Source organism: Phocoena sinus, chromosome 6, assembly GCF_008692025.1.
Source record: "Phocoena sinus isolate mPhoSin1 chromosome 6, mPhoSin1.pri, whole genome shotgun sequence".
NCBI classification, from domain to species: domain Eukaryota; kingdom Metazoa; phylum Chordata; class Mammalia; order Artiodactyla; family Phocoenidae; genus Phocoena; species Phocoena sinus.
In genome coordinates this window covers 12,081,563-12,109,303 of record NC_045768.1, presented here as the reverse complement: position 1 = coordinate 12,109,303, position 27,741 = coordinate 12,081,563, and the positions used below count along the sequence as shown (strand labels likewise).

General features: G+C 37.8%; 2 protein-coding genes across 10 annotated transcripts in view; both read left to right on the top strand.

The window, feature by feature from the left end:
- Window positions 1-27,741, top strand: part of RABGAP1 (RAB GTPase activating protein 1) — a 160,433-nt gene that overhangs the window by 78,895 nt on the left and 53,797 nt on the right. The gene's annotated exons all lie outside the window — the stretch shown is intronic.
- Window positions 12,121-14,957, top strand: GPR21 (G protein-coupled receptor 21). The gene is made up of 2 exons (XM_032634122.1): window positions 12,121-12,798; window positions 13,218-14,957. The coding sequence occupies exon 2, from the start codon at window positions 13,608-13,610 to the stop codon at window positions 14,655-14,657; it is 1,050 nt and encodes a 349-aa protein (XP_032490013.1). The 5' UTR covers window positions 12,121-12,798; window positions 13,218-13,607; the 3' UTR covers window positions 14,658-14,957.

Here is a 27,741-nt window from a genome sequence, read left to right as displayed (position 1 = left end):
GTTTATGTATGTATTTATTTATTTATTTTGCGGTACATGGGCGTCTCACTGTTGTGGCCTATCCCGCTGTGGACAGGCTAGGAGCCTAGCCTGCTCCGGACACGCAGGCTCAGCGGCCATGGCTCACAGGCCCAGCCGCTCCGTGGCATGTGGGATCTTCCCAGACTGGGCCATGAACCCGCGTCCCCTGCATCGGCAGGCGGACTCTCAACCACTGCACCACCAGGGAAGCCCTCCTTTCTTTATTTTATTTATTTATTTATTTATTTATATTTTTGTGGTACGCGGGCCTCTCACGTTGCGGAGCACGGGCTCCAGACGCGCAGGCCCAGCGGCCATGGCTCACGGGCCCAGCCGCTCTGCGGCATGTGGGATCTTCCCAGACTGGGGCACGGACCCATGTCCCCTGCATTGGCAGGCGGACTCTCAACAACTGCGCCACCAGGGAAGCCCCCTTTGTTTATTTTAATCCTTTTCACACTTCAAAGAAATGTGCTCTTTGTAGATAAGGCCTAGTCCTAGTTTTTACAATTGGAAGAACATGGTTCTTTTATTGTAAACCATATTCCCTTTTAGTTCATTCCTCTAAAGTGAAGAATTCTATTTTTTATAGTATCCGCTTCTCAAGTTCATGAATTGCTCAAGGTTTTGCAAGTGAAGCAACGAAATTTTTCCTTGTACAAGTATACAAGAATTTAAACTAATTTTTTGCAAGGTCAGGCTGTGCTTTGTGCCTTTTGCAGGACCCATGGTACTGGTTATAAGATTTGTTTTTGTTTTCTAAAATTCTTCAAGTTTTTATCTTTAGGAAGCAGTTTCTCCAGTGATATGCAAATCCCAAACCTGAATTATGAATGAATTTCTCAGAACCCCCAGTAATATATGAAAAATTTCCAAAGTGACAAAAGGTGGGACTTCTTTTAAAAATATATTAAAACGTTATGAGGTGAATAGTATCTCTATAAAACTATAATTTAAAAAAAAACCTTATAGGTAAGGACAACATTTGAACATGAAATCAGATCTTTCCTCAGCAGAAATACGACTTTTTTTTTTAACACCTTTATTAGAGTATAATTGCTTTACAATGGTGTGTTAGTTTCTGCTTTATAACAAAGTGAATCAGCTGTACATATACATATATCCCCATATCTCCTCCCTCTTGCATCTCCCTCCCACCCTCCCTATCCCACCCTCTAAGTGGAGAAAAATGACTTTTATTTGCTCAGAATATTAGTGTTTCTATTCATCATCTTGTTTCCAGACAGATGTATTTTCCTTCAGGAACTGATATTCTGTTTCCCATCATTATGTTGATGTTATTGTTTAACCAGCTATATTGAGTGCCTATTACAACCACAGTGCTGGAGCTAGGAGGTCAAACACAAAAGCAATTAACATAAATCATGTGATAGTCTGGAAAAGCACAGTGGGAACCATCAAAAGGAGTGATTAATTCAGCCTGGGGGAATAGGAGAGTCTTTATCAGGAATATGAAGTTTAAGATGGGTTCCAGAAAAGACCTCCCCAGGCATGGAAGAATGGCAGAGCGTTGTACTCATAGTACCATTGGAGACATGGAAGAACAAGGTTATGCAACATGTATGGCTAGCAAAAGTACACTTAGTTGATTTTTTTCTTTTATTGGCAAATGCTCTTTTGGATATGTAATTATAACATTTTGAAGTCCTTTGAAATGTTTGGCCAAAAATTATTTCTTAAATATTTTTGGTGTGGCTACTCATAGAGATAATTTAAAGACATGAAGTATTTGGGCTTCCCTGGTGGCGCAGTGGTTGGGAGTCCGCCTGCCGATGCAGGGGATGCGGGTTTGTGCCTCAGTCCGGGAAGATCCCACATGCCGCGGAGCGGCTGGGCCCGTGACCCATGGCCACTGAGCCTGCGCATCCAGAGCCTGTGCTCTGTAGCAGGAGAGACCACAACAGTGAGAGGCCTGTGTACCGCAAAAAAAAAAAAGAAGACATGAAGTACTCTATTTTTCTGGTTCCATGAAAATGGTGATATCTGTTTCTCGAATAGGAACCTGGTAGTTATTATTGTAATTGACATTTTAAAAATTTGCTCTGAATTTTTTTGAGGGGAGAAACTACTTTAAATTTTTTTAAATTTATTTTTACAGCAAGCTGTAATTTACATAGGCTAAAATACACAACTTTAAAGTGTACGGCTCCATTACATATGAATACACTGCTCTGATCATTACCAAAAGGAAGAATATATCCATCACCCCAAAAAGTTATTATTGTCCCTTTCTAGTCATAACCACTCCTACACCACCCCTGAAAAAACCTTCAAGTTGCGAACTCAAAGATGCAAACACGTTTGCATGTCCAGTCATGTAAGTTAGTTCACGTATCTGGCGTACATTGTCACATGGTGCATCATGTACAAGTGGTTGTGCTTTTGTGTTCTTTACTCTACGGTACTGTATAGAGTACAGTAGTACAGAATCTTTATTTCAAGCCCAGGATGTCCAGAAGCCAGCATGAAAGCAGTGGTGATGTAGCTGATACTACTGTACTTTTCAAGGTACTGTACTATAAGGTTAAAAATGTTTTCTTTATTTTTTGTTTTTATTTGTAGTTTTATGTACTGTTTGTGTGAAAAGTATTATAAACCTATTACAGCACAGTACCGTATAGCCAGTTGTTTTAGTTGGGTACCTAGGCTAACTTTGTTGGACTTGGGAACAGATTGGACTTACCAAAGCGCTCTCGGAACAGAACTCGTCATATGTAAGGGGACTTACTGTAATCTTTCCCTGGATTAGTTTTGATTGTTCTTGAACTTTATTTACAAACAGTCATACAGTCATGCAGCACGCACTCATTCATATTTGACTTCTTTTGGTCATCCATTTTGGGAGTGTATCAGTAGTTTGTTTTATATTTGTTTTCGTTTGTTTAATTGCTGAGAATATTCCATTGTATGAATAAATCACACTTTAAAAAAATCTGTTCTGCTATTATAGATGTTTGTGGCTTTTTTATTTCTCCCCGTTTTAGCTTTTATAAAGCTGCTGTGAACATTCTTGTGTTGTTTTTTGTTTTGTTTTTGTTTTTGTTTTTTTGCGGTACGTCGGCCTCTCACTGTTGTGGCCTCTCCCGTTGCGGAGCACAGGCTCCGGACGCGCAGGCTCAGCGGCCATGGCTCACGGGCCCAGCCGCTTCGCAGCATGTGGGATCTTCCCGGACCGGGGCACGAACCCACGTCCCCTGCATCGGCAGGCGGACTCTCAACCACTGCGCCACCCAGGGAAGCCCTCTTGTGTATATTGATAGCAGGTGCTATGGTCTGACTGTGTCCCTTAAAATTCATGTTGAAACCTAACCACTATACCAAGGTGATAGGGAGGTGATTAGGCCATGAGGGCAGAACCCTCATGCTTGGGTTAGCACCATTATAAAAGAGTCTCGGGAAAGATCCTCCCCACCTTCCACCATGTGAGGATACAACTAGAAGTCAGCAGTGTGTAGCCCAGAAGAGGGCCTTCACCAGAGCCCAGCTGTGTGGCACTCTGATCTTAGACTTCTAGCCTCCAGAATTGTGAGCAATAAAATTCTGCTGTTTATAAGCCATCCAGTCTATAGTGTTTTGTTATAGAAACCCAGGCAGACTAAGACAGTGCAATCTTTTATTCAGTTATTCTTCTATTGGTAGGCATTTATTTTGTTTCAAGTTTTTAGCCTCTAAATAGTGTTTGCTAAGCAATCTTACACATGTTCTAAATCTTTGACTTTTATTGAATAGTCTCAGTAGTGTGATTGTTGGATCAATGGGTAATATGTTTTTTAAACTTGTTATTTAATTTTTGTATTTAATTTACTTATGTCCAGATTGCCTCTGTGAAAGGCTATGACAGTTCACAGTTCCACCAGCAATGTAGGAACGTACCTATTAACACATATCCCAAACAGTATTAGTTATCACTGTAATTTTTGCTGTCAGTGGATGTAAGTGATGCCAGTATGTCTTTAGTTTGCAGTTCCCTGACTACAAATAAATTTGAGCGATTTGCTCTTCCATCTCTTTATATTCTTTGTATATTTTTCTATTAACTTTAAGATGTCAGTTTCTAAGTACTTTATATAATTATATTCTTTGTAGCTTCCTCATAAATATCTTTCTAGAATTTTAGATTTATATTAACTTTATGGTTTCATGCCATACGAAACACTTTCAATTTTTATGTAGAAAATTGCATCCTGGTTAAGATCTCTCCTACCTCTAGATTTTGTAAATATACTTTCCAACGTTTCCTTGTGAATTTTATTGTGCATGTTATATTTTTATGTCTATAATCCATCTGGAATTTATTTTTGTACATGGCATATGATAGCAGTCCAATTTTACTTTCTCCCAGATGGATAACCAGTTGTGCTACTTCTATTTTCCTACTGAGTAGAACTGCCATGTTTGTTATATCTTAAATTCTCATATATGCTGGGATTGATTTCTAGCTTGTTCTATTTATTTATTTTTGTGTATTCCTATACCAATACTGTTTTGGTTAAAGAGGCTCTGAGTTATGTTCTAATATCCAGTAAAGCAAGTCTTTTTTTCACTGTTTCCTGTTTCATATTTTTCTTATCTATTTTTGCATATTTAATCTTCCATATAAACTTTAAAGTCATTTTCTCCAGTCTCACCATTATCCTGAAAAGTTATATAAGGATTCTAGTTTGAATTACATTTAATTCACATATTAATTTAGGTTATAAGATACATTGTTATAATATCTTTACATCTGAGAATATGGTATGCCTTTCCACTTGTCAAGGTCTTATGTCTGTTGAAGACTTCAGAGTTGCCTTCATATATGTCTTGTTCCTCTTTTGTTAAATTTATTCCTAAGAATTATCTTAGAGTGTTGTCGCTATAGCAAATGGAATATTTTTTTTTTCTGATTTCCATTTCTAAGTAGCTAATTGCTACAACAGAGAATAGACATTAATTTTTTCTAATTCTCTATCCATCTACCTCTTGATATTTTGATTAGTCCTCCTAATTTTATACTAGCATCTTTTAAGATTTTCAGGTATGTGATAATAGCAGCAAAAACAGTTTCACTTCTTTTTTCACTGTTTATGCAGGCTACTAAATTTTCTTGTTTTTATATTTGATAGAAGCATTAAGACAGTGTTTAATGATGGTGGTGATAGCATCCCTATTGAGTTCCTGAGTTCAATTTAATTTTTTTTTTTTTTTTTTTTTTTTTTTTGCGGTACGCGGGCCTCTCACTGTTGCGGAGCACAGGCTCCGGACGCGCAGGCTCAGCCGCTCCGCGGCACGTGGGATCCTCCCAGACCGGGGCACGAACCCGTGTCGCCTGCATTGGCAGGCAGACTCTCAACCACCGCGCCACCAGGGAAGCCCCAATTTAATTTTAATTAAAATGGTTTTAGTGATTCAGACTTCTGGAAAGCATGCTATTCAGTTGTGGGGGTTTTTTGTTAATACTTTTTATTTTATTTAAGTGATTTTATTCTGTCTCAGGCTTTGATTTTTTTTATTAGGAATGTCTACTGAAATTTTATGAAGGACTTTTTCAGCACTTAATAGTGAATATGATTTCCTTTAACTTGTTGTTGGAGTAGACACGTTATCAACATATGATAGACTTCTTTTTTTTTTTTTTTTTTTTTTTTTTTTTTTTTTTTTTATGCGTTACGCGGGCCTCTCACTGCTGCGGCCTCTCCCGCTGCGGAGGACAGGCTCCGGACGCGCAGGCTCAGCGGCCATGGCTCACGGGCCCAGCCGCTCCGCGGCACGTGGGATCCCCCCAGACCGGGGCACGAACCCGTGTCCCCTGCATCGGCAGGCGGACTCTCAACCACTGCGCCACCAGGGAAGCCCTGATAGACTTCTTGATATTGAACTACCCTTGGCTTCATGGAATAAATTTCTGCAGACCAAATACTCCTGGATTTTTAGTTTTCTGTTCTTTCTGGTCTTTGACAGAGGGTTCCTCAACCCTAGTCTCTAGTTAGAACTTGTCAGGCACAGGGGAAAGAAGCCCTAAGTAATCCACAGGGACTCTTACAGGCTCTCTTACTCCCAGCTGTAAGACCTATAGCTATTTGGGTCTGGTAAATCAAGTAAATTGGAGTTGAGAATGGAGGGAAAAGAGGGTGCTTTCTGGTCTCCGGCTTCCAGAATCATCCTCTGGTCCTTCTTTCTTTTGGTTATTTTTCACCTCTTATATCAGTGACTATTTTGCTTAGTACCAAAAATTTACATCAGAATGGCTTCCTTAACAGATTCTTTTAATAAATAAAAGAATAATGAAATAGCAGCGTGTTCTGATGTTTCTCTTTCCTTCCATCCAGTCAGCCTTGTGTTTTCTGAAACCTATTTGCATTGTTTTCGCTAGTGATTTTAGTGGCAAAACTCAGTGGTAACAGTCTTTTGCCATGAATTTCAAGTTTTTATCCAGAGCCACATAATCGATATTTACATTTCTTATTGTCCAAGGGAAGCCCTGGAGGCCCAGCCACATTTTACCAGTCTGGAAAAATAATTTAAATATCTAATTATAACTTCATTTTAATTAAAAATCTCTTCCTGGTCGATTTGGTAATAGTCAAGGATTCAATAATATTTAATCATAAGAACCTCCTGTGGATACTAAACAAAAAGGGGATCAAGTTAGCAAAAAGATCACTGGCCATGAAGTTAGGAAGTGTCTGGGTACTAGTTTCAACTCTGCCACTGGCTTACATGAACTCGGATGAGGTTCTGACTATTTCCTTTTCTCTGCTGAAATGAGGTTGCTGAAGTAAATGGTTGAGCTTCCTTTAAGTTTCCTTTAAGCTTTAACATTCTGGAAAAATGAAATGGAATGTTTGAGTCCTGCCCCCAAAATAGCCTGTGATTCTACTGTTTCACAACTCAGTACTCTTGCTGTCTGATTCTGTAAGAAAACAGATTGGCAGTGGACTTTCAGAACTTTATTGTCTGCTCCACTATAGCAGTTGCCATAGTAGGTCAGCTATAGACTGAATGTTCTTGGCTCCCCAAAATTCATGTTGGAAACCCTAATACCACCCCCACCCCCAACAATGTGATGGTGTTTGGAGGTGGGGCCTTTGAGAGGAGATTCAAGATTCAAGGGGCCTCTCAAGGGGGTAGAGCCCTCATGAATGGGTATAGTATCCTTATAAAAAAAGACCATAGAAAGCTCCCTTGCCCCTTCTGCCATGTGAGGACACAGTGTAAGATGACTGGATGCTCACCAGACACCAAATTGCCAACACCTTGATCTTGGGCTTCCCAGTCTCTGGGACTATGAGAAATAAATTTATTGTTTATAGGCAATTCAGTCTATGGTATTTTTGTTATAGAATTTCTAATGGGCTGAGATACTATTCCTTTAAGTTGTTATTTGTGAAAATAATTTTTAAGTCCTTATATCCCATCTTTGTAAATTCATGTACCCTCTGATGAGTTTCTGTAAGTCATATCTGTCCAGGCAGTTTTCAAGGTCTTTCCGAATTATAAGACTATAAAGACATAATTAGGTTTGGTCATATTAAATTTGCTGATATCTGACAGTGTTTGATTTACAAATAGGCAATTTCACATGCATCAACCTAATAATTATGGGTGAATTAAACTGTTACCATACTAGGATTTTACTTTAAAGGTCTTCCCATCCAAAAACAAATGCCTGTTGTTTTATTAGGCATTTGTTGTTTAGTCAATCAGAAATACCTTTGAAAGCCTGCTTTGTGCTGGCCGTGTGTTAAGGTCTTATGGTTATGCCCATGAATAAAATATACCTGTTCTCTGGTTTGGGGGAATCTACAGTCTAATGAGGGAAATAGGCAATTAACTAACCATTGGGAATAAAGTTGCATGAGGGCTATAGAAAAGAGGATACATATTGTTGTGCAGCAAATGACAAGGACTTCTCATCTAAGGGTTCAAAACGTTCTCTTGTTCAGAATTATCCAGGGAGGGGGATTGTGGTGGTAGGAGAGGGGGACGTGTGTGCATGGCATGTGTGATGTTAAAAGTCAAGGGGAGGGCTTCCCTGGTGGCGCAGTGGTTGAGAGTCTGCCTGCCGTTGCAAGGGACGCGGGCTCGTGCCCCGGTCCGGGAAGATCCCACATGCCGCGGAGCGGCTGGGCCCGTGAGCCATGGCCACTGAGCCTGCGCGTCCGGAGCCTGTGCTCCGCAATGGGAGAGGCCACAGCAGTGAGAGGCCCGCGTACCACACACACACACACACAAAAAGTCAAGGGGTAAAGCATGTTCTCAAGGGTGATAAAGAGCTTGGCAGTTTCAGAGTGTGAAAGTTGGTAAAGTCAGAGAAGGTAGGTAGGAGCCAGATCTTAGAAAGCTTAAATAAGGCATATTTAATATCTCAGGCAATGGGAAGTCATTTTAAGTAGGCAGATCATATATTCAGGTTTGGAAGGCAGTATGCAAGGTGATTTAGTGTGTCCATCTAAAGGTAGATTATCTTGATTCAAATCCTAGTTTTGTATTCAGGCCATTGACATTGGGCAATTTACAATTAAACCTTTTGTTTCCTATGTGTAAAATGGGGTAATAATAGTATCTTATTTGTAGAGTAGTTAGAATAACTTAGATAATGCATGAAAACACTTCGTACAATTCATAGCCCCTGGTAAGTATAAATTAACCACTTAGTTATTGTTATTATTTATATTATCATTGAGTTAGAATGGAGTAAGATTAATTGCAGCAAAACCTAGTAATTCAGGCAAGAGATAATTGTTACTTGGTTTGTTATTGTTATTATTTGTATTATTGAGTTAGAATGGAATAAGATAAATTGCAGCAAAACCTGTTAGCAATTCATGCAAGAGATAATTGTCACTTGGTTTGTTTTAGTGGCAGAAGGGATAGAGAAAGAGATAACTTCTTGAGAGAAATTTCACAGGTAGAATCCTTGGCACTTGGTGATTAAATGAATGTGCGAGATGAGGGAGAGGGAGGAATTAAATTGGGTTTGGAATGACATCGATATAAATACACCCACATCAGCTGAACTAAAATAATTAAATCAACATTTAAAGCTCATTTTTACTAAATAATAAGTGATAGATAATGCCCAGAAGTGAATCTTATGAATTTGAAGCACTGAGATTGATCCTTTTCCATCTATAATCGATAAACTGCTGAGGAGGCTGGGAGAAGAATAAATGTAATTTGAACAATCTTTTCTCTTTTTCGTTTGGTGTTTCCTTTCTCTCTCTGCCATTTTTCATTTTTAGTTCTGTGATTTGGTTATTTTAATTTTTTAGTGTTAGGTTGAGCCATATAGAAGTTTCCATTTTTGTAGATCAGAAAATATTTAACCAGAAATGAAATGGTTAAATATTAACAATTTCACATGGTTCATCTAGTTATATTCTCATTCTGTAAAAAGTTTTAACTGGGGCTGTAGGTGTCTATTTTGAATTAAATTGAGTACCAAGGCCATCTGAAGGAATGTTGCAGTGATGGCATAAGGACAAGTGGAGCTGAGCCCCATGAAGTAGGTGACTTAACCTGGCATCATCTATTCAGTGTGGCTCTGAGAGGGCATCATATGGCCAGGTTTTTTGTTAGCTTTACCAAAAGGGACATGTTATATATTACTTTGGCTTTTTTTTTTTTAACCTGATTGTAAAAAATAGCACATAGAAATTAGCAAATTCACAAAACCATAAAGAAGAAATTAAAAATCACTTGTAATCCCACTATCCAGTGAAAAGTAGAATTGATTTTTAATGCATTTTCTTCCAGTCATATATACAGAAATACTCTTTTATTAAAAAAATCGTGTGACTGCATTATTTTTAAAGGTAAATGTATGTATAGATTTTTGTTAGGACATAGATTTATTGCTCCCCCTTGTCATTAGAAATTTGTCTCCTCTGGAGAAAATGGTTTCCTTTAATCCAAAACAAAACATTTAACTTTTGACTGATTATTTTCTTTAATTCCTAGTATGAATATTTTGATTATAGCTCCTAGAGTGGTTTTACTAAAATAGAAACAAAATGGAAAGAACTACTATTGTACTAATGGTATTGTAACAGTTTGTGGGTTTTGTTGCATTTTTATAACATTTTAAATTCTTTAAAATTATCAGTTAATATATTACCTGTTTTTATCATTGTAACTGTCTAGTTTCATACATGAGAAACCTGAGATGGAATAAGAATAAGTTACATGCCCAAATTTACAAGTAGTTAAAAAAGCCTGGACTCTTGACTTTGGTGAATGGTTTTTCCATTTATTGAAATACAACTCTCAGGAATCATTCTTTTTTTAATTCAATATTTATTAAGCAGTCAAAACATGGAAGTTCAAAAATAAAGTCTATGTCAAATGTATATATTGAGTAACCTGGTTTGGCTGGAGGGCAAGGTATTTGGGGGTTTCGGTATAGTAGATCAGACTGGAAAGGCAATAGGAGCCGTTGAGTCTTCTTGAATAATGGAGTTCATAATAACCATAATGAAGCATGTGCTATTGGATATTTTAACGAGGCAGAAATGAATAGATTAGAAAAATGAACAAGACTAGAAGTCCAGACAGTATTTAATGATAGCCTAAAGCATTAAAAACTAAAAGGAGGAAACGAATTTGAGAGCCATTATAGAAATAGATTCATAAGATGTGGTAACTAAGAATGGTATATTAAGGGAGAGAGTGGTCAAGATGATTTCTGAGTTCATACCTGAGTGCCCGGGAAAATGTGAGAAAAAAAGTAAAAGAGTCTTATTTGGTGGGAAAAAATGTATTTAACTTTGGTCATGCTGTGGTTGAAGTCTCTGTATGACATCCAGGTAGATGTGTGACTAGCAGGCAAATTGTAGAAGGAAAGGGGAACTCAGGAGTGAAGTCAAGTTTTGAGACATAGGCAGAGAAATTATTTGTCTAGTGGGAATAATTAGTGCCATACCATCTTTCCTTCTTGCCTTACATATGTATAGCCTCAATGCATTTGAGGAATGCAGGGCAGCAAAGTGTCGAAATAACTGTCATTGCCCTTAGAACTGGGCAGTCACAATAAGAGAGGGCACCTCAGGATTCAGAAGAGCCCCAGCCTCAAGCAATGCAGTAGGACTGGTGGGAAAACACAGACTATTTAGGAAGGCTGTTTGAGGTTGTGTGAGAAGAAAGTAAAGTTATATATCCCCTGTGTACTAAGTATTGGTAAGCCTTTTGTATACACTGTCTGCTTTATTTCTCACCAACATCATGAAATAGGGAGTGTGATCCTCATTTTACAGATGATGAAACTGAGGCTAAGAGAGGCTAAGTAATATTAGAGCAAGGAAGCAAGGATTTGAGCCAGATGGGTGTTCAGTGCCATGGGTCTTTTTGCTGTGCCACACTTTGCCATCTTTTCCAATAAGACCTGTCAATTACAGCTATCAAGCTTATGCTCAGTAGGTTTTTTGAGTTCCTTGCCTTCGTGCAGTAAGCACAGCGCTTCAGATCTTAAAATGTAATTGAGTGACCATTGCCTGCAATGAGAAAGCATGTGTGTGAAACAGATAAAAAATGAAAGTTGGATCACATAACATATATCTCCATCCAGGTGTGCAGACCTTCTGGAATGTTTACAAATGTCAACATTTGTTTATTTTATTTTACTCTACTGAGTTATGTGAAACTTTACTTAGAAGGATGAATTGAGAGACCAAAGATACCTGGAGGAAAAGATAATAAAAATGCACATTTCTAATTAACTAAAGATTGTCATAATTTGACACTCCCAATTAGCTGAAAATTGTCATCACTTATGACATCACCTGAAGAGCCACAGTAAAATCCCAATTTGCCTTGTGTTAAGTAAGCACAAACAAGGTTGTATATTCTAAGATACAAAGCTAGTTTGTACCATGAAACTTCCTGCAATTTTCAAACCTGGGTGGAAGTGGGTGCATTTTCTTGTCCATCTTTTGTTTGTATATTTGTGTACCACTTCTCAGCAATCTAGAAGTAAGTAATGGCATCTCAAAACCATAGGATAGTGTCGAATACAGGAATAATGTAATTCCTCTTTGTGTGTGCTATTTCTGCAATATTCAGAGTAGATGGGATTTTCTTTATTTTTTCTCTTGAAAACCTAATTTTTAAGTTTGTTGTTTTGGTCACGTTTCTTAAAATAGATCCATATTTAGTGAACCATGAGAGAAAATTAATGCTAAATATGTAGCCTTCTAGCTAGAACTTCTTGTGCTGAATTATGATTCCTCAGTTGTCACGCACTGTTAACACACTTTCATTCTTTAACATTGCTCTTTGTTCTATGGGAAATGCTACAAGAAAATAGGAATTTCCTCTCACCATTACCCCTCTGGCAGTGTGTTTCAATCTAATTCCTGGCTTGCTGTCTGTCCTGGTTACTACCTCTTCTCCTTACTAGCAGTCTAAATTCTGCTTCATCTACTAAGAGGGGGATTCCAGACAGACGAGGAAACAGCCTTCAAACACTGCCCTGCAGGCATATTAAGTTATTTCCCCCACTGTGCAGTCTGGAAATCAGGGACCACCTCTCTGGCAATGAATTCTAATGAGCTGCTAAAGATGCCGGAGTGTGTGCGCACACAGGCGTTTTCTTTCCCCTCCCCCGCCTCTTCCTTTTCCCAAGCCCCTCTTCTCCCTATTTCCCCTCCTACTCCTTTATCCCCTCCCTCTGTGTCTCATTTCTGCAGTAAACGGGGCTGAGGCACATTCCTGCTTTGCAAGGCTTTCTGTTAAGGTGTTCTGTGGCTTTTGTTTGGATCGCAGCATGCTGAATTACAGGTAATACTCTGAAATTGAGCTAGACAGATCAATGCTGTTGAAATTTTTCTAAGAGGCAAAATATTACATTGGAATCAATGAAGAAAATAAGTTATCTTGGCTAATTTTATTCATGGTAATTAAATTCTATAAGCAGATTCCTCTTCTCCCCCAAAAAGCTCAAATGAAAGGAAATGGGGTTAGATTGATCTGACTTGCGATTGATTTTGTTTTATGTTGATCATGAAAGCTTGCTGTTGCTGCGCCTCCTCTGTAGAGTAAGGACCAATTATGTGGGGTGCTACTGAGGGTAGCCGTGAATAGTTGTACCGGGTGGGGTGGGATAGAGTGGGAGGGGTGATACCAGCTCGAGCTAGCCAGGTTCTTGATTAGGGCATTGGATGCAAAATGTAAAACGCTCTTTCCTTTTCTTCTATCAGCTGTTCAGAGGAGACTCATTACAACTCCTGCTGAAGTCCTAATCTTCCTCCCTTCCCTTCTGCCCCTACCCCGTACCCTCATTGGCCTGAAGACATTGTACAGAGTTTGCCTTACTCCCCTGGTGCTATGTGTATGGTAAACCTGGTACTATGGCCGCATCTCGGACTGGCCAGACAACTGCTGCTGGTTCTCCCTATTCCAAGAAGGATTTAAAGGGGAATTGCACTGCAGGCAATGCATCAGAGCAGCAGCATCGGGAGCCTGGGGACTAAGGCTCCTCGGGCATTATTACAGACACAGAGCTGACCGCAATGACAGCAGCTGCTCCTTTGAACTGTTGGCAGCAGCCAAGCGGCAGCATGAAGTGAGAGATCACTCCTGAGCTCAAGATGAACTCTACCTTGGATGGTAATCAGAGCAGCCACCCTTTTTGCCTCTTGGCATTTGGCTATTTGGAAACTGTCAATTTTTGCCTTTTGGAAGTATTAATTATTGTCTTTCTAACTGTGTTGATTATTTCTGGCAACATTATTGTGATTTTTGTATTTCATTGTGCACCTTTGTTGAACCACCATACTACAAGTTATTTTATCCAGACTATGGCATATGCTGACCTCTTGGTTGGGGTAAGCTGCCTGGTCCCTTCTTTATCACTCCTCCACTACCCGCTTCCAGTAGAGGAGTCCTTGACTTGCCAGGTATTTGGTTTTGTAGTATCAGTTCTGAAGAGTGTCTCCATGGCCTCTCTGGCCTGTATCAGCATCGATAGATATATTGCCATCACTAAGCCTCTAACCTATAATACCCTGGTTACGCCCTGGAGACTGCGTCTGTGTATTTTCCTGATTTGGCTATACTCGACCCTGGTCTTCCTGCCTTCCTTTTTCCACTGGGGCAAACCTGGATATCATGGAGATGTGTTTCAGTGGTGTGCAGAGTCCTGGCACACCGACCCCTACTTCACCCTGTTCATCGTGATGATGTTATATGCCCCAGCAGCCCTCATTGTGTGCTTCACCTATTTCAACATCTTCCGCATCTGCCAACAGCACACAAAGGAAATCAGCGAAAGGCAAGCCCGCTTCAGCAGCCAGAGTGGGGAGACTGGGGAGGTGCAGGCCTGTCCTGATAAGCGCTATGCCATGGTCCTGTTCCGAATTACTAGTGTATTTTACATCCTCTGGTTGCCATACATCATCTACTTCTTACTGGAGAGCTCCACTGGCCACAGCAACCGCTTCGCATCCTTCTTGACCACCTGGCTTGCTATTAGTAATAGTTTCTGCAACTGTGTCATTTATAGTCTTTCCAACAGTGTCTTCCAAAGGGGACTAAAGCGCCTCTCAGGGGCCATGTGTACTTCTTGTGCAAGTCAGATGATAGCTAAGGACACTTACACAGTTAGGAGCAAAGGCCCCCTTAATGGATTTCATGTCTGAAGTGGTTCAGATATCGGGTCACTGTGTTGTGTGTGTGTGTGTGTGTGTTTCCTTTTTATCTTTTTGTATTTCTAGTTCACTGGGAAATATGGGACAAAATAGTTTGACTCTAAGCAATAGTTAACAAATGATCCATCCAAAATACCTTTTAAGTTTGCAGAAATGATTTTTTTAATGCTTTCGAATGAGAAGAATCAGGACCATGAAGATAAATTGCTCTTCGTCCCTATTTCCATAATGTCATGGAAATGACTGTATTTAATTCTCAGACTTAAAATGAATAAAGCCATATCTAACACCTCTCTCCAGCTGGCATGACTGAACCTGGGTGTGAAAAGCGTCAGCATTTTTAAAAGTCATCATTTTCTTGTTGCTTTTCTGGGTTCTTTCCAGCTGTTTGAGCTTCATGTACAATTGATTTCTTTTAACAGGAAATATTAAAATACAGTGATGAATTAACAGGGTTTTAAAATTTTCTTTACATCTGTCAAAGTGTAACTACCCTGCAGGTTTCCACACTGTCATTCAGAAAGTCAAATGTTTTATGTCTTATTCTCTTGAGAGAATTTTCAATACAGTGAATAATGTGAAAACTTAAACATTAATTTAAAATTTGGGGGGAATTCCCTGGCGGTTCAGTGGTTAAGACTTTGCCTTCCAATGCAGGGGGTGTGGGTTCAGTCCCTGGTTGAGGAGCTAATATCCCACATGTCTCATTGCCAAGAAACCAAAAAACATAAAAGAGAAGCAATATTGTAACAAATTCGGTAAAGACTTAAAAAAAAAATGGTCCACATCAAAAAAAAAAATCTTAAAAAATAAATTTTAAAAAATAATAAAATTTTTGCATTGAACCATGAAGCAAAAGTGCAGTCAAATCATATAATTTATAGAAAAACTAAGCTGTATTTTATGCCATGCTTCACTGAGACCTAAACAAATATGTATACTGAAAGTGATTGTGTTGTAGTATTTTTGCCCAAGCCTTTGTGTATGTGTGTATTGAGAATATTTGAATTGAGTTAGATTTCTCTTTTACAGCAAAATGCATTTAAATAAGCTGAAAAATAATTAAATGATAGGCTGATGGCTGCCATTTTTATAATGGTGAAAATACATTGAAATGTGTCTTTGGTCTTCTCTGCTCTTTTTAGCTAGAGACTTCCTGAAATACTAGAATGTCAGGAAGAAAGGTCCTAGGCAACTGAGTCAGAAAATACAATGTACATTTAGCTAGTTCATTTTTAAAATAGGAGGGGTTGATTGAGATGGTCTCTTTGTGGTTAAATGGTATCATCTAATAAAGTAGTAACTAATTCTTTTTAAAAGCATTCTTTCAGTTAGTGTTAAGGAATTCATATTTGAATGAGAGAAGGAGAAATTCTGATTCTCTCTCTATTGCTATTCTCTTTCTGGAAAAAAAATCCTTGGAATACTGTTCCATTCCTAAATAGGCTTTTTTTTTTTTTAAGCCAAAGTACTAGCAAAATCTGTAGAATTATTAATTGAGAGTGCTGTGTATCTGTATGTAGAGTGATGTTTTGTTCCTAAAAGTAATTATGTTTAGAGCGAGAGGTTTATTTTTCTAAAAGGAGAGAAGGATTTCCCAGCAGCTCCAAGCATGAAAGTATTTCCTCTGCTCTTCTACTGGTTTTAATGTTTTAGAAGTCTTCAGGGAACTTGTATGATCTCTGCCTTTGGCTAGATGTTGTAATCTGAATGTGACAGTGGTGTTCAGTGAGATTGAAGATAGAAGAAAACCAAGGGAAATGTGGATTTTTGAGTCCAAGGAAGGACATAGATATTTATAAAACAGGCAGATATGCTTTGGTTTTCCATCATCATATTAGAAAACCACCTACCCCCTTTTAAAATAAAAGATGGCGTTCTTATGATTTTAGAGATTGATTTGATTTTAACCTCAAATGTATTCTACTTAAACATTTTTATTTTAAGAGAACAAGTATGAATATAAGCATTTAAACTTCAGATTCTGAGTTCTTCCCAAAAGCTTGCTTGCTCTTTATATTTAGTATTAGAAAATTTGATTCTAAGTTGTTTCAAAATTTAGAACTCATATTGGAATTGCAAGTTATGTTAGCAGTGGCTTTGTTAAGTTGCCATTTGAAGTAGAAAACCTTTTCTGTTAGATTCTGAAAAAAAGCTGTATACAATTCCCCTTTATTTAAGTGGCACAGATCTAAGAAAACAAAATTCCCTTTTTTCATATATATCAGAGAATGTAACCTGTTCAGGTTTGCACAGTTTGCTTGTCAATTTTTAGTTCAGATATGGGACTCATGAAGATTAATTTTTATGGAAAACTGATGTTAAATCAGTAGATTTTTTGTGTGTGGGGGGGTACTGAGCCCTTTTAATTTTTTCTTGCAGTAGGGTTCCATTTTAGAGAAAACAAAAGTTTTTGGAAAAGATTTTGTGGGAATGTTACGGAAATGAGGAAATCTCTGTTTAATTTTCTGGAAATGGCTAATCAAGCTGAGCTTTCAATGACTGGAAGGCAACAACTCTTTTAATAAGAGCTTTTGTTAGTAGATTTTTATATTTTTGCCCTAGTACCAAATTTAGATGTCAGAGGGTTTTTTTTATTGTTTTTTTTTTTTCACATTAGAACCTCTCAGCCTAAAACTAAAGTAGGAACTAAGTAGATATAGTAACTTTAAAGAAAAATAAAGCATTTCTCCCCAGCTGATACTTAATATTAGATGTCTTTCCAGTTTATCTTGTAGTCATTGGACTTTATAAACTCTAACGTTTCTTCCAGGTATCAATTCTATTCTCATATTTCATTGTCTGTACTGCTTTAAAATTTTTGTTTTCTTGTGGTGTGTGTATCCTGGGGAGAAGGGTTGTGTTTGAATGCAATCATACAATCTTCTGTGGCTGGGGGCAGTTTCTGTGTGGTGCATTTGGAGAGTTTGTATTTAAGTAACCTTTTCATCCTTGCATATTTAGTGCAACATTTAATGACGTTTTATTTAAATACCAATCTGACTAGTTCAGAATGAGAAAAAGTATATTTTTAGAGTCAGTTACCTTAGGCTTTGACAAGACAGCCCATTTAACTTTATATAGTATATGGCTGATATCAGAGGAAGCATAAGCTTTTGGTGACTGTGTTGAAATTATTTCACAGTAAATTTTAAAATAAGACTATACTAATTGTTATATTTGTAATTAGTTGTGTTTTTATACAATGATTTCAGTGAAGGTGTGTTTTTTTCCTCTTAGAGCGGAAAAGCAATTACAAAAGGACAAGTGCTCCACTTTAATGAAAGAATTATCTTTCCCCAGAATGGATATTGGAATTTTTCATGGACCTGTTGGCTTTAACCCTAAATTCCATTTTGGAAAGAGTTTTATTTAAGGTTTATTGCTGGATAAATATGTTTTTGAGCCTTTTATAGTGGCTTTTCCTTTTTACTTGAATAATGGTCTCAGTATTTTAAGGATTGGGAAAACTTGAATTTTTGTACTATTAAATGCATTTACCTCTTTGAACTTGAAAATGAAGCAACAGGGTTACAAGTTCCCAGATGGTAGAGTGATTTCTGGGAGTTTCCTCAGCTTTGCAGGTTTGATTAAAACATCTGCCTTTGATGGCTTTGTAGGAATTTTACTGACTGTGTTTTTGAATCATAAAAGATTTGTGAAATAAATTATTGGCAAACCAGAATTTATTGCTATATGAGGAAATTTGGGGAAGTTTAAGGATGGGGGAGAATCATGGAACTATAAACTTTTTTTAAAGTCTTCATAAGTCATTATTTGTGTTGATTTTTGCATAGTTTTTCCATTTCAGGTTACTAAATATTTTATATTAAATGTACATATTATTAACGTATTTTGCAGGCCCAAGGAATATTCTAGACATTTCTTATAGCTGTAAATGAGTCACTTGGCTTTTCTTCAAAATTTGGATGATAACGGAATCATGATATGTAAAATGAACTTTGAACTGCGAATCTAGGTTTCTGTTACTAATTAACTCGTTTTGTAAGGGGTGGTCGCTTCTCTAAGCACTTAATTTCTTCTATTTATAATAATCCTTTTATCCTTCACAGGGTTACTTTGAGGATTGAATTAGATAACAGATGTAAGAGAACTTTGTAATATGTAAAGTGCTTTGAAAATAAAAATGATTACTGTTATTTGTATCTGCCATAGCTTTACATCTAAGGAAGCTGCATATAATGTGGCGCTCCCCCCCATAAGATCTTTGAAGGTCAATGCTAGGTGACTATTCCATGCTACTTAGCAATCCCAAAATAACAGTAACTTTAAATTCAACATAAAACTGTTACATTTACTCTCTTTACTTGTTTCCAAAGTCTCTAAAGGCAGGGACAGTGTCTCTTCATACCTTTAACCCCCCAAATCTAACATAGGACCTGGCTTAGAGCAGAAGTTTTAGTAAGTTTTACGGAGTTAATGAATGAGCCTTTCTAATTATTACTTCTAGTCACTATTATTACTTCTAGTCATTATAGAGCAGTGATGTTCAAAGGGTAGTCCAAAGCCCATAAGCAGTTTTTCATTTGATCAAAGCCATTCGAGACTGTATATAATAAATATCTCTTTTTAGTACCAAGAGACTACTGTGGGAATGTGTGTGCTTTATATGCTAGGTACCTTTACTCCTGGAAACTGTGTAGCCTCGGCCCAGGGAACTTCAGGCAGTGCTGTCAAACTGCCAATTTCTCACAGCATGGGTAAGATCTTGGCTCTAGATCCAGATAAGATAGGCTGTAAAAATCAGTCACTATGAAAGAGGAGCAATAGAATAGGATAGCTTGGTGAACGAAATGGTTCTAATTCTTTGGTTTTGCTTTTTCTTTCAGTCTTTACCACTTTTCTAGCTCTATCTTCCCTTTTCTTTTCTTAACACACTGTTGGTCATATATTCAGAGTGAAGTGCTTACCATACTGCTCTAGGGTATGGAAAATTGTATTATGCAGTAACTGGCTTTTCGGAAAAGTTTAAGAAGCAATCAAGAAGCGCTTATGTAGCAAGCTCTACTAGATGCCAGGTAGTATAGCTAGCTGGCCTCAGAGATTTAAAGAAGGATCACATGATTCCTTTCTTATGGAACTTTATAGTTTTCAGATGTCTCATGTAGAAAAATTCTGTGATCTGTCTTTCAAAAAGCTTCACAGAGTGACTTTATCAGGAGGAATTTACCAAGGCCTACTGGTGGGACAGTTGGCACACCATGGGTCTGTTTCTTGGGTGGGTTCATTATGCCAGTATATAAAATCATAATGTCACTTCATTAGTTTAAAATAAGAAATCATTGCTGGCAATAGGGAGCAGCAGTCTTTCTCTATTGGTAGATCTTCATGGGAAGCCAAACCATATTCAGAATGTTGCTTAGTGAGGATGGAATCTCAGAATATGGTTCTGTAATGTGAAAATTTACTGGTATAAGACTGAGCCTGATGTTCCATCTCTGAAATCAGAAAACCTGGTCATTGGGATCCTAATAAAAGTTGAAATCATCTGTGCTTCCAGTACTGACCAACCTACCTTCTAACTGACATATTATTTCTTTAAATTAACTTCTTTTGTTACTTTTAGTAAAATTCCTTGCAAGTTTTAACAGTCTTACAAGCTTGCTAACTCATTCTCTCTCTTTTTGGTGGTTTTATATATCACTTTTACCATGAAACATTGTTTTCTGATTTAGTATTCAAAGGGTGGCCTTACTACTTTGTTAGTTTGGGGAAGCAACTCATCTTGGTTTTCATGGAGTGAATATATACTGTGTAGTTGGAAAAGCAAGATATATGAAAATACCTATAAAAATTAACAGTATCAGTCAGGTAATTAGAATAGAAACATTAAATTTTTGAAAGTCAGATCATCCACAAAGGAGATAGGGAGGGACATTTGAGCTGTAGAAGACCTTAGAGATCATTTGGTCTGATTCTCTCTTTTTATAGTCAGGAAACCAGTCCAGTGTCCACACAGCCATTTATGATAATACCCAGACTTCCTATTTCCTAATCCATCATCCATTCCTGTTATATCTTGTTGCTTTTGCAGAGGAGTGGGAGTTTGCCTTCACTCAGCCAAGTCCTGAATAAGACTTAAATAGGCTGATATGAGGTGTTTGTTCTTGTGTGTGTAATTTTAGGTGTAGAAAGCATTATGGGCAATGATATAAATGTTAACTGAGGCTTGTTATGTTTCAGAAGAATTTTATAAACTTTGTCCTGTTTAATCCTTCTGAGGCTCTGTGAGCTAGTGACTATTAACCCCATTAAAAAGATGAGAAAACTGAGATTGAGTTGCCAGAGACAAACAGTTAATAAGCGGAAGATCTGGGATTCAAACCCAGGTCTTCCTGACTTCAGAGCCTACATTCTTACCTCACGTAATTCTCACAGAAACCTATCAGGCAGTTTTTTATTTTTTTTATAACTCTGTTTTACAGGTGAGGAAACTTAGGCTTAGAGAGATTAAGAAACTTTTGTCAATATATCAGCTAACTTCCATACTTGGAAAACATGTGACAGACTTCCACTAAATATAGCAGATTTAGTATGCATATTTATTTCTGTTAACTCCACTGTAAAGAATGGCAAAAGTATAATACATATGGACAAAGAGAAGAGCAGAGCTGATGGCAGATGAATAAAGCTAACAAAATTTGGGGTTATGGAAACCCAGTGGACAAGTGGTAACTGACTCAGCAGAATTGACAAAGCTGAATTTGGGGGAGGGGCAGAGAGGATCTGCCCATAAAACCCAGTAAATATGTGGGAATTAGATTTCTGATATGCCTCTCAGGCAGAGAGTAGTGTGAAGCTGAAAACTGAAGAATTGTTAGAAAGTTTATTGAAGGCACATTTAGATACCGTCACTCATCCCCCCACCCCCACACTCCTCCACTGTACACCACCTTGATCCCCATCCCAAGTTGGCCCTAGCAGACCACTGGTTTTTCACCATCCCAGCAGAAGATGGGAGACTTACTCTTTGGAGTTTGAACCACAGGCGTTCTGGATGCCAGGGATAGCTGAGAATGGGACTGAGACACCTTGTTGAAAACAAGAGTATCAAGAGAAAGTCTGCTTATTAAATAATCAGTTTCCCTTTCCCACTACACTCCCAGAATGCTCTTAGCCTTAAACCTTCTAAGCAGGAGATAAGAGGAGTCTAGTCTGGGGGCCAGTATCTAAGGGCTCTCAGTTCCGACAGTCCCTGCCCAGTCACATTAAGTTGATGCCCATCAGTCAGCGAATCCCACCCATGCATATAGAGCTTCCAATTAGTTTTTTGTTCCTTATCTTTTAATATCAACAGTTAACCAGAGAAAGTCTTATGAATAGACTTGAGAAAATGTATTATGAATGCACAGAACCCAAAACAAATCAGAGGGAACAGAAACAAGTCATAGAAGGAAACTTAAAAAAAAAAAAAAACCCAGTATTTGTAACTAATATTTTCAGAGAAGATTTTGCATCCATTAAGGAAAAAAGGATGCCATAAAAAAAAAAGAGAACAAGAAAAGAAAGCTTTTGAGATTAAAAATATAATCAGACATTTTTAGAAATTAGAAAAGTTGGAAGATAAAATTGAGGTAGACCAGATAGTGAAACAAAAGACAATAAAGGAGGTAAAAAGCAAGACAATTAGAGGCATGATCAAGGAGGCCCAATGTCTGAATAACATGATTTTCAGAAACAGAATAGAGAAAAAGAATGGAGAAATTCTCAGATATCACAAGAGAAGTTTATAGAACTGAAGGATATGAGTTTCCATAATGAAAAGGACCAAATAGCTTAGTGTAATAAAAAGACTTTGTGACGGCAAATCATAAAATTTCAGAACACTGGAGCTAAAGAAAAACCTAAAAGCTTCTTGGTCTAGAATAGGGATGGGATAGTAGAAGCATCCTAAGTACAGAGATCTGAATAGCATTGTACTTTCTACCACAACGAAGCAAGAAGATAATTGGGAATAAATTCAAACTTAAGAAGTGATTTTTTAATTAAAATTTTATTTATTTATTATTGGCTGCATTGGGTCTTTGTTGCTGCTCATGGGCTTTCTCTAGTGGCGAGCAGGGGCTTCTCTTGTTTTGGAGCACAGGCTCTAGGCGTGTGGGCTTCAGTAGTTGTGGCACGCGGGCTCAGTATTTGTGGCACACGGGCTCAGTAGTTGTGGCACGCAGGCTCTAGAGCACAGCCTCAGTAGTTGTGGTGCACGGGCTTAGTTGCTCCGCGGCATGTGGGATCTTCCCGGACCAGGGCTCGAACCCTTTTCCCCTGCATTGGCAGGCAGATTCCTAACCACTGCGCCACCAGGGAAGTCCCAGAAGTGATTTTTAACCTAGAATTTTATGCCCAGTCAAACTTTCATTCAAATGTGAGGATAAAACCCATTTTGATATATGTGAGGTCTCAAAATATTTACCTGTCTTACAAATATAGATACATAGAACACTGAGGGAAAGAAAAAAATTTGCAATTAGTAACTTCAGAAAAAATAGAAGATGAAAATCTAATCATGGTATACTCTGTGATTCAGTTATGAGAAATATAGATTTAGCCAAAAATTGTAGCAAAATTACGTTGAGAGTCATGATGAGGGGAAGGGGGAAGTATGTGTGGAGGGTAGGTGGGGTTGGGACTGTAATAGAGCTACAGTATCATCTCCCATACAAGAAAGTCTTAAAAAAAAAAAAAGAAAAAAAGAAAAGCCAGAAAGTAGCAATTTATGCATTTTGTTCAGAAATAGGAAGGAAACACAAACAGCTAAAAGAGATGAAAATTGTTGCCCTTTGGGCAGCAGGGAATAGGGTGGGAGGTATAAGGGGTCTGCTGTTTTTCTTTGTATGCTTCGTATGGTTTGACCTTTACAACTGCGTAGGTGTATTATTTTTTATGGAAAGCATAGACCACGTTTAGATAAAGGCAGATAAATTTTAACATTGATAGAAGGAAACCAGGAAGTGTAGGTTTAGAACATATTACTGAAGTAGAACATGAGGGCGTGACCTATGGCCTTGTACAGAGCAATTTCCTAATTATCATCTCATTTCATCCTCCTAGGAAAACAGGCAAAAGGGATGTTATCCCTCTTTGACAATTGTGGAAGCTGAGTTTTGAGGCTGTAAGACCTTTTTGATTCCTAGTCTACTACTACTCTGCTTCATAAGTATGTTTGAATCTTTCTGGATTTTTAAAATTTTGTTTTTTACCAAGAGAAGACAGCAGATATTAGAAAGCATCTTCTTTGACATCATGGGAAGGAATACATGAAAACAAATGTGTGTATGTATCTATGTATATGATGAGTATGTGTGTACTGGTATACACGTATCTATAATGTAAGATCTGGCATTCTGAGATCACAAGAGGCATGCAGATTACTGTGTGGTAGTCATAGGTAAGGAAATGTGTGTTAGGTTTCCTTAGAAGGCAGTGTATGAGGTGGGCTGAGCTCTGGGTAGAGTAAGATTTCTGTAGTCTTATCTCCTCCCACCCCTTGAATGAGATTGGCATAAAATATTCAGCTGGACAGGATTAAAGGAACCCAAAGGACCAACAGACAAAAGACCCTAATAAAGTGACCTACAATTACCAAACAATCTATGACATGAGAAGCCTTTAGCAAATTAAAAAGTATGTCTTTATGATAAGTTGCCTTGATTGTAGTCACTTAATGATTTATTGGAGTGTTAAAAAAGATTGTATTGGCTTTGAATAAAATATGAAAGAGTCTTTTCAAAGTAAAACTTTAAATTGTTCCTCTTAGCTTTCAATGAACATTTGTTGAATTGAATTAGTAAGACAGTATTTTGGGGAGAAGGCAAAAGTTACAGCATTAAATAGCATGATATATTTCTGAAAATTCTTCCAGAAAGACTGGGGAAACCCTCACTGCCAAAGCTGTTCATTTATAGCTAGACCAAAAAAAAAAAAAAATCCATTTGAGGGTCTCTGTCTTCATTGGCCCCTGGGGAGCAGAATCTGACTTAAAAGCCTTTTTCATTTAAAAAAATTCTCCTTCATGACATATTTGTAGGAATTAAAAGCATTCCTACTTAGATTATGTTAACATCATGTTTAGTTAGCAGTCATTGTGCTAAAGATACATGTGTAGCCTACCGAGCGCTGGAAATAAAACAAAATTTAGATCCTAGTTCTGACAGTTGATTAGATAATTTAATGTCAGAACTTCAGAAGGATACTTATCTTTAAGCGAAGATGACTGATATTATAGGAGTCAATTCAAGATCAGATGCATGTTGCATTAATGTAAAACTCTTTACATTGTTACTGTATTTACTTTATACTCTTAGATCACTGTTTTTCTGAGATTAAAAAAAAGAAGATAGTGAAAAGAGCATGGATTTTGGAATCTCTGGCCCTTGGTTTTCCACTCTGTAAAATGGGATTTTATCCCCTTGTTACGATTATTGTGAAAATGTGATACTGTCACATCTTAAGTATATAGAATTGTGCATGGTGGCATCATAGAAGCTCAGTAGAAGACTGTTGCTGTTATTTCCTTGTCACACAGAGTCAGAATCTCCCAGTAACTTCCAGTGCCTGATGTAAATACCCCCAGAGGAAAGGCCCTGGGTGAACGTGGAGGGGCTTGGTGAGCCTCTTTCTCTCAGGGATCATAAACCTAAGGTTCTGCCTTGATGGTTTACTCCATCATGTTACTGATGTTTTATGTATTTTGTCCTGCTTTTATTGTATGTTCCACAGGAGGATTAGTCCTATACAATTCTCAGACACTAAGATACATATATTTAGATGTACTTTGTTAGTCCTATACAATTCTCAGACATTAAGATACATGTATTTAGTCATTGGGGGTTACAGTAAGCTTTAATAGGTTAGAGATGGAAAGGAAATTTGGGACTGAAGTGGTAAAGAGGTATCACTTTAATTGAACCTTAAAAATGAGTTATATTAGGAAAAAAGTAAAACTGTGACAAAGGGTTTTTTAAGCTTCGAAGGCCTCAGTGAAGATGGGCCATTTATATACTTTATCCATGTAATATGTAGTGATAAAAAGTATGTACTTGAGAGGCAGGCAGACCTAGTTTTGAATCCTAGCCCTGACACTTACTAGCTGTGAGACCTAGGACAAGGTTCCTTATCCCTCTTAGTTTCTGTTGCCTTAACTAATAGTACTATCTCATACAAGTATTGTAAGGCTTAATTAATGAGCTACTGCATGTAAAGCTCTTAGCACAGTTGCTTGGTCTGCAGTAAGCATTCAGTACATGTTAGCAGGTGCTGTTAGCTTCCTTGTGAATAGGGCAATATGGATGAACCAGAGGTTTCAATTTGAGGTGTAATGGAGTAAGGTCAGAAAGATAAATTGGGGCTACCTGATCTGGAATAAAAGGCTAAGGGATTTGACTCTAATTAGGAATTGTAGATGGACTTAAGGTTTTTGAGTAGGTGAATAACATAAATATAAAATCCTAAAGTGACAGAGCTGCAAGATCCCTTAGAGTTCAGTCTAGACTCTTCCTTTCTCAAATGGGGAAAGGGAGACCCAGAGTAGTGACAAAGTAAATTAGTTGCAGAACTGAGAGTAGAATCCAGGCCTTAGACCTCCCTTAGACTCAATCATGACACCAAAATAAGTCCAAAGGATTGTTCAGCCTTTCAGTCACTTGATTGGTCAAGTGCTTAGAAAATGTGCGTTGCCAGCAGGTTCGGAAAAAAAGAAACAAGTGTTCAGATTTTGATGTGGATGAAATAAAATAGTCTTTCCATTGGTACTTTCAACCAAACAAATTAAGGTTTGAAAAATCTTAATTAGTTAGAAAGTTTTCTTGATCAGTGGCAGTCACCTCAGAAAGGGGAAGTAAAAATACATGAAATGCGTGGTTCTAGAATGCCTTCATTGGTATTTATATTATTTGTACTGCTAGTGGGATTGGAGGGTGAAGTTGTTTTGTTTTTTGTTTTTTGTTTTGCGGTACGCGGGCCTCTCACTGTTGTGGCCTCTCCCGTTGTGGAGCACAAGCTCCGGACGCGCAGGCCCAGCGGCCATGGCTTATGGACCCAGCCGCTCTACGGCATGTGGGATCTTCCCGGACCGGGGCACGAAGCCATGTCCCCTGCATCAGCAGGCGGACTCTCAACCACTGCGCCACCAGGGAAGCCCCGAGGGTGAAGTTTTTGCTTAAATAAAATTGAGGATCATTGCTTATCCAGTACCTTTTAAAGTTGCTATTACCCAGGAATTTTAAATACAAAAACATAAAAAGAATTTAATTCCAGGTTGGCTCTTACTACCTATGTGATAAGCCATTACTACATAGATACTAACAGACCTTGGTTGGTATGATACCTATGTGCCGTTAAGTTTTTAGGTTAATAGAGAAAGATCTAACTAATTATATAGCTTTATACATTAATGATAGAATAAGATAGCTTTTAAATCTTTAAATAATTGTTTATTGATAATTGTTTCTTAAGATTAGCTCTTTAGTAGGAAAATTAAAATCTTAAACATGATTTTCTTATATATTGGGGCTCTAAGAAATATCATTTTTGCCTGAAAGCTATATAAATAGATATAATTAAAATAAACATTGAAGCCTAGGTCATATACCTATAGTCTGTGAATATGTTTATGAATGCAGACCTCTTACAGAATTCTAAATGCAGTTCAGCAGTTCACTGATGGAGATGTTTGTGACTAATAGCATTCAAACACAGCTTCTCATATAGATTATTTTGTTAACTATATAAAAGAGAACTATAGAGCTTAAAGTCATTTCAATATAACTAGTCATTTTATAGCTGCTTTGTATTTTTGCTACTTAACAGGCATACTTAAATCTTTGACTTAAGACTTGTTATTTTCAGAAGAAACTAGCTTTTTAAAGAAAAACTGAATATTTGCTAAGCATTATGAAACATTCATAAACATTTTCTTAGAAATCATAATTTGATTGATTTGGTTATATAAAAATATAGCTTGGGGGGGGCTTCCCTGGTGGCACAGTGGTTGAGAGTCCGCCTGCTGATGCAGGGGACATGGGTTCGTGCCCCGGTCCGGGAAGATCCCACATGCCGC